The sequence below is a fragment of the Echinops telfairi genome, unplaced genomic scaffold (assembly GCF_000313985.2).
Source record: "Echinops telfairi isolate 266 unplaced genomic scaffold, ASM31398v2 ScPeMD7_7469;HRSCAF=8507_1, whole genome shotgun sequence".
In the NCBI taxonomy this organism is placed as follows: domain Eukaryota; kingdom Metazoa; phylum Chordata; class Mammalia; order Afrosoricida; family Tenrecidae; genus Echinops; species Echinops telfairi.
In genome coordinates this window covers 97,499,626-97,507,370 of record NW_022111373.1, presented here as the reverse complement: position 1 = coordinate 97,507,370, position 7,745 = coordinate 97,499,626, and the positions used below count along the sequence as shown (strand labels likewise).

The 7,745-nt window shown below is 38.2% G+C and overlaps 1 protein-coding gene across 1 annotated transcript in view; it reads left to right on the top strand.

Annotated features, from left to right (window-relative positions):
• The window catches only part of DDX4 (DEAD-box helicase 4), a 65,619-nt gene extending 58,379 nt beyond the window's left edge, over nucleotides 1-7,240 (top strand). The window contains exons 19-22 of the mRNA XM_045285156.1: nucleotides 2,689-2,788; nucleotides 3,526-3,796; nucleotides 5,326-5,436; nucleotides 6,533-7,240. Coding sequence (XP_045141091.1) covers nucleotides 2,689-2,788; nucleotides 3,526-3,796; nucleotides 5,326-5,436; nucleotides 6,533-6,619 — 569 coding nt within the window. The 3' untranslated portion in view covers nucleotides 6,620-7,240. The remainder of the gene's footprint in view (nucleotides 1-2,688; nucleotides 2,789-3,525; nucleotides 3,797-5,325; nucleotides 5,437-6,532) is intronic.
• The last annotated feature ends 505 nt before the right edge of the window (nucleotides 7,241-7,745 follow it).

Below are 7,745 nucleotides of genomic sequence, written 5' to 3'. Positions count from 1 at the left end.
AGAAGCTGTATTACTCTTTCAAAAGCAGGCTCCTACTTTTTGGAATCAACAAGCTGCTGCAAGGGCTTCTGAGCCATCTCTTGGTTACTCAAACCCAACTGCAAGAACAGAGAATGGGTTTTTGCCTGTTTGGCTAGGTCTGGTCTCCCGCTGTGAGATTGGGTGATTTTTGCAATTAAAAGATTCTTTTGCTGGGTTAGGCAGAAGCCTTGCCTTCTGAGCTCTGCTGGGTGGGACTTGGATCAAACTCCTTCCACTATTTTCCCGCCGGGTAGCCTTTGCTAATGGCGACCCATTACTGTCGAATGACACTGACTTGCCCAATGAGTTCCCTTTCTACAGCATAGACAAAGTTCAGGGTCTTTTACTCCCGAATTAGGTGGCTCTGCCTCAGGCCGCAGTTTGATTTTCCTGCACTCTATTTGAAGATGACCTGTCTTCCCACAACTAAAGCACTTTCTTCTAGGTGATATAATTTGCCAATGCAGCTGCCATGAGGTCGGCCTTGTATTCCTCTGTCTCTACATTCTTGAATATCCTGAGATAATCTAGCAGCATGCCATGTTCCCTGTAGGGACACAAGGCAGTTTTACAGTGCTTATTAGAGAAATCATAAGATAGCTTATGCACTAGGTCTCTTACTGCCTGGACATTCTTTACACACTTGGAAATAGCATCTTCTAGTCGGGACACAAAGCCAGCATAAGGCTCATCATTCTGCTGTCTTATAGCCATATAACTTGGCTTTCTCTCTTCTGATGGATTTATCTTTTCCCAGGTACTTAAGCAAACTTCACATATCTGTCCTATTGTCTGTTCAGTAAACTGTAGTTGAGACTCAACTGTGATATAATTCTCATCCCCTAGCAATTGATGAATTCCTATATCAATCCCATCCTCAGCATTCTTGTATGCTCTTGAAAGGGCTGCCACCTTCCACAGCATATGATATTGCAAATATTCTGAAGAGGAAGACATCCTCGCTGAAGCTCTCCAATCTGTAGGGCTCCAGCTCTCGGACCCTGCTAGAGCCTTTATCATGCTAATTACAAAATGTGAGTCTGGGCCATAATCATTGCTTGCCTGCTTGAGATCTTTTAGCATCTTAAAGGGAAAGGCAGTATAGCGCCTTTCTTGATTCCCTTCTGGGTGCTGCTCGTCAGGCTCCCTTCTATAATTCTAACGGGATAAGCTATTCTGAGTTCTAAATCTGCTTCTTGAGCTATACTCTTCTCTACCAGTGAGAGCAAAGGTGCTTTTCTGTTCCCTAACTCTTTGCTTCTCACTTTCCGAGCCTCACTTTCTAGTTTAAATCTCTCTTTTCACTTCTTCGGATCTAACCTCCTCTCCTCCAGCACTGACTTGCTTGATAGTACAGTATTGTGATTCTCTGCGCTATATTCTGGCGGGGCAGGTGGTTCCACTCTGCTATCTCCTGATTCAAACATCACCTTCTCAGCTACACCTAAAATCTTCTCATCTGCCTGAAACTCATTCTGCCTGCTTCTCACCTGAATTAAGTTTGCGTAGTTCTGGGGCTTCACACTACTTTTCTGGTATTGTTTCTCTGCTTTCCCTACCTTTGAAAGCAAGGGAGCTTCCTGGGATTGCTTAATAGCCTCGCCTTGGGTCTTGGAATCCACTGCCCCTAGTACTTTATCACCTTTAAGGCTCCAGTCCCCCGAGGGCATATACTCTATGGCCTTGAGGTCTCTTTTAGAATCAGAGGTCTCGCATAACAAATCAATCCCTGCTTCCTAAAGTTTCATCACCTAAATCATGCTCAGTCACAGGCACTCTGGCTTGCTTTTCTAGATTTGAGCAGATACCAGACTTCTCACTAGACTGATAATCCTCATTCGCTTTCTCCTGCAGAGGTACTAAAACCATCTTAACTTGAACCCACAGAGACCACATCTCCATAGGGGTACTCTCCCCATCTCTGTGTGCCTTCTTTAAGTTAACATAGACCTCATCCCAGGTCTCTAGATCAAAAGTTCCTTCCTCCGGGAACCATGGATTATACCTTTTTACTACTTTCAGAAAACATTGCATCTTTTTCTTCATTACTTTTACACCCTGTCTTTTCAGTAAGTAGATGAGTGTACTACCATAAGTTTCACATTTGATTTTACCTTGCCCCATTGTTCTCTTTAAAATACTCATTCATTATTTCCACTACTTATCTTCCAATCCCCACAGCGGATCCTCACTTCACACAATTTTCCAATTCACTCTGCATTCCGGTGGGGCTGTACAATTGTTATATGCGATATAACTCATTGCCACGCGATGGGCGCTATTTGTAGTATTAAATTAAATTTGGAGGGGAGGGGAGGGTGCCAGCCCCACCTGCTGCTACTACTTACGGGTTCAGTAAGCACAATTGTATGGTTGATATATATACACATACATATATATGATATATCTATATATTAATATATGTATTAAAGTCATCGAGAGCATGAGAGATAAAAGAGATATTACAATGATGCAGTCAGACACATTACATTGTAGCATTGCTCACCTTAGCCCCGCTTGGTGGTCCACATGGAGAGGGGGAAGGGCAGGAGGGCAAGGGAACAAGGGAGAGAGGACGGGGGAGGAGAGGGGGAAGAGAGGGGAGCCAGAGAGAGAGGTCAGGGTGATGTAGTTTGAATTTTACTCATCTGTTTTATTGTTTTGTAGGTGATGAAAGAACAATGGTCTTTGTTGAAACTAAGAAAAAAGCAGATTTTATTGCGACCTTTCTTTGTCAAGAAAAAATATCAACTACAAGTATTCATGGGTGAATAGATTAATATGATTTGTTTATGAGGAAGTGACCTCTATTTGGCATTTATTAAGAAGTATCAGTATATCAGACTAATATTACATAATCTTTGAATTAGATCAATATTCTCTCAAATTCAAAACCGTTAGTTATTCTGCATCTCCATTCTTAGTTTTTAAGCACTACGTGGCAAGGGAGAGGGGGCTTAGTGGTCTGCCCTACCTCATAGAAGGGTCCCTGACTTAAGAACCTCTGGCCGTAGATGCAGGTCTTTCCCTTCCTGAATCCTTTTTTTCTGATACCCTATTTTTTACTTGGCATGCTTAAAAATGTCATATCAAAATAACGTTATTGACACTTTACTAGTGAACCTAAATTATTCCTGACCTTGTAGAATTCTGTAATTATTTTTGAAAAGCATTTTTGAGAAAAAAATTTTAATAAGTGTTTTAAATGTTTTTCTCAAGACGTAATGACAGAGATTATTACTAGGTGACAGTTAATGTTTACCTGTATTCTGGCTCTACTTACTAGCTGTTCCCTTACCTCTTTTATAAATGGGAATAATTGTTCCAACCTCAAATTATTATGAGGATGGAATAAAATTTTAGCATGAAAGGAAATAGAATAATATTTGGTGTGTCAAAAATAGACATTAATGGTAAATGCTTCTCTTTTTACTATTATTTACTATTATTAAAAAGTTTATGGCATGCGTTAAAATTGTCTTCAATGATTTCTTTTTCTTCAAGGGACCGGGAGCAGAGAGAGAGAGAGCAAGCTCTTGGAGATTTCCGTTGTGGAAAGTGCCCAGTTCTTGTTGCCACATCAGTTGCTGCTAGAGGACTGGATATAGAAAATGTTCAACATGTTATCAATTTTGATCTTCCCTCTGCCATTGATGAATATGTTCATCGAATTGGACGTACTGGTCGTTGTGGGAATACTGGCAGTGCTGTTTCCTTTTTTGATCCTGAATCAGATGGCCACATAGCACAGCCTTTAGTGAAAATACTATCAGATGTAAGTTAACAATTTAAAAAACAGAATCGCTAGTGTGCTTACTTTATCTTTGAAAACAGGCATTTTTGTTGTTTTGGTTTTTTTTCTTTTGTTTTGCTCTGTCTTGTTTTTTGTGCTTATTATTACTTCTGTATGTCTATCTAGATAAGATAGGTGGGATAAAGAATCCGGAGGAGAAAACAATGGGACCAATGGTTTAGTTGGGGACATGGGAGGGGGGAGGCAGGGGAAATGAGAGGGGATCAACCAACCTGAGGACAAGGGAACAACAAGTGATCTAAAATCGATGGCAAGGAGGGTATAGGTTGCCTGGTATGGGTTGATCAAGAGCAATGTAGCTGAGAGGAATTACTGAAACCTGAATGAAGGCCAAATATGATAGTGGAACAAGAGGAAAATAAAAGGAAATAGAGTAAAGAACTAGGAGGCAGAGGACATTTAAAGAGGTCTAAGTACAAACGTGTACATATGTAAATATATATAAGGATAGGGAAATAGATCCATGTACATATATTTATATGTTAGGTATTAAGGTAGCAGATGGACATGTGGTCTCTACTCAAGTACTCCCTCAATGCAAGAACACTTTGTTCTAATAACCTTGGATTCCATGATGCTCACCTTCTCAACATAATCCCTGAGACAGTGGGTGGATAAGCAAATGTGGTGAAGAAAGCTGATGGTGCCTGGCTGTCAAAAGATAATAGCATCTGGGGTCTTAAAGGCTTGAAGATAAGGAGTGGCCATCTAGCTGAGAAGCAACAAAGTCCACATGGAAGAAGCACACTATCGTGTGATCATGAGGTGACAGTGGGATCAGGAATCAGGCTTCGAAGACCTGGAACAAAAAAAATCATATCAATGTGAATGAGGGGAAGTGTGGAGTGGAGACCCAAAGCCCATCTGTAGGCAACAGAACGGTCATAAGGAAGAGACAAGCCAGTCATGGTGCAGTATATCACCGATGAAACATACAACTATCCACTTGTTATTTAATGCTTCCTTTCCCTCCCCTCACTGTCATAAACCCAGCTAGACCAGAACATGTACACTGGTACAGATAAGAGCTGGAAACAGGGAATCCAGGACAGATAATCCCCTTAGGACCAATAATGAGAGTAGCGATAATGATAACAGGAGGAGATGGGGAAGGTGGGGGAAGGAAGGTGCAACTGATTACAATGATCTACTTATAACCCCCTCCCAGGGGGACTGAACAGAAAAGTGGGAGAATTGAGACATCAGTCAGTATAAGACATGGAAAAATAATTTATAAATTATCCAGTGTTCATTAAGGAAGGAAAAAAATGAGCTGTTACCAATGGCTAAACTGTAGAAAGAAAATGTTTTGAAGATGATGACAGCATATGTACAAATGTGCTTGATACAGATTGATGTATGGATTGGTTAAGAGGTGTATGAGCCCCCAATAAAATGATTTTTTTAAAAAGAAAATTGACATTTTAGCACATGTATATACACAGGAGATATCTATGCATGCTAAATATGAAATTATTGTTTTTTAAAAGGCACAACAGGATGTTCCTGCTTGGTTGGAAGAAATTGCTTTTAGTACATTTGTTCCTGGCTTCAGTGGTAGTACAAGAGGAAATATCTTTGCATCAGTTGATACCCGCAAGGTTGGTTGAGGGGAAAATTTCAGACCTGGGCTTCCAGTTAATTTTTATAAATGGAAAGTGACTATAATATATAATTTAAGCAATTATTTTCATGCCTAGAAGGTAGCTTCTTTAATATTTTTTAAAGTTTATGTCCATATGCATATTTGGTTTTGAAGGTTAATGAATTTGAGATACATGTATGAGCACCCTCCTTTCCCTAATTTGTGTAGCATTTAAAATTCTAATTTGGGAATATTCCAAATTTTATGCTGGGAGCCGTGATATTTGGAATGTGATTACATACCTAGTTAAATAACAAAATAGATAATTGTATTACCTCCCAATAAAATCATTTTGGAAAAAAAATATGAGTCATTGGGCATCTTTTTTGATGTTTCAGTTGTATAGGCAGTGCCATCTTTATGCAGAGAGAAGTAGCACACTCATTAAATATTTATACTTATTCCGTGAAGGGTATAGTGCATTAAGTTTTCTGCTTGTCAAACGTATTGGCTTAAAATGCTTTTCTTGGCATCGTTTGTACAATTTAGACTTCCAGGTTGACACTGGCTTTCTTAATTCAGTGAGAATGAAACTCTTAATATGTTTTTGAGGAGACGTAGTAGAGAGCATGAGGCCCTGCTATTCAACATGGACACTAAGCTGTCCTATTGTTAATTTAATTTTAGTAATAGCCTCATTGTTATAGCAACAGCATTGTAGTAATTATAGGACAGTTATTCTATTTTTATATTTTACTGTGTTTTATTGACGTTTACACTGTAAATTCTGTTAAGCAGTGCCTGTACATCGTGTTCAGTGTCATTGGTCACAGTTTCCACATTGTCTGAGCATTCTCAGTTACCTTCTGGTGGTTCTGCTTCCATTACTTTAGCTTCTTTGACCTCTGCCCCCATTACTTTCTCATCCCAGCTTTAATTTCATTGATGACTGTTCAAAAGAAGTACGGTATTCACAGGGGAGATTGCTTGTTTATCTTATAAATTGATCCGTTAATTAGCTGAAAGATGACCTGGTACAATTTCAGTACAGGATTTAAAGGGTGGCACTTTAAAGTATTTTAAATTTTAATTTTTTTTCTTTCTTTTTAAAGAATTTCCAGGGAAAGAGCACTTTGAACACAGCAGGATTTTCTTCTTCGCAAACTCCCAATCCAGTAGATGATGAGTCATGGGATTAAATCTAAAACACTCAAGTTTGTGGTACAGTTTTGATGCATACAAGAAAATAGTTTTGATTTTTGAATTTTTAACAGAAGTGTGAAAGCTGACACTCATATCTCCTGTCCTTCTGTTCTCATTCCCACCTTTGAAAAGAAATTCGTATTGACTAGTTAATGTGAAGTGCTAAAAGTTATAACAGCATTACAGTTGCTGATACAAATGGTGTTGACTGGGAAGATTAAAGCATTCTAAATGTCTTGCTTATTTTTAGTGTATTCTTCACGAGTTTTAGACATACTGCATGTCTAAACCCTAAGTCTTACTGTATAGTGTTTATTGATCCTATGAAACAAGCACAATAGGATATGATGCATCTTTGGTTAGAAATTAGTGGGTCTCATTTGTACTTAGCAGAAGCCTTTCAAGCCACAAGTGCCATTGTAATGTGAAAACGTGATTTCCATGAAGCTAACAGGGGAAGACTTAAGCTTTTCAAGGTGATTTTGACTTTAGATCATCAGATATGCGATGAAAATGGTTAAATATTTACAATGTGAGCTCTGTACTGAATAAAATACCTAATGCTTGTTTTTATTATGTACAAACTGTCCTTGAAAATAAAGGCTGAAACACACTTTTCCCTCTTTTGTAATAGCACTTTTAATCTTTCTTTGTTAGTTACAGCTTTCAACTCTTATATTTTGAGATTTTAATTCTGTTGCATTTATGGAACCAGTGCAGTGATCAAAACGCTTCTGTGTAATACAAAATGTGAAATGCAAAATCACTCTTAGAACTTTAACTCATTTTTCAACAAAGCAAAGCTGTTTACTCTTGTTACAATTAGTTTTTTCAATCCATATCCTAAGGTTATCATAGGAACACTACTGTGCTTTTTATTTATCATTATAAATCAGGATCCTATGTCTAGAAAGTATGTGGTAATGAATCATTGAATGAAACAAAATATTAATATATGAAACAGGGAAAGTGTAAATATTGGGAGACAGAACGATAATTTTTTAGTGTGTATTACTGTTCATCTAAAATATCCCAAACAAAACATCTTGTGTGAATCATAAAAAAAAGAAAACAAAAATAGAATTAAATATTCATCCTTTGAATTAGGAGTGAGAATTGATT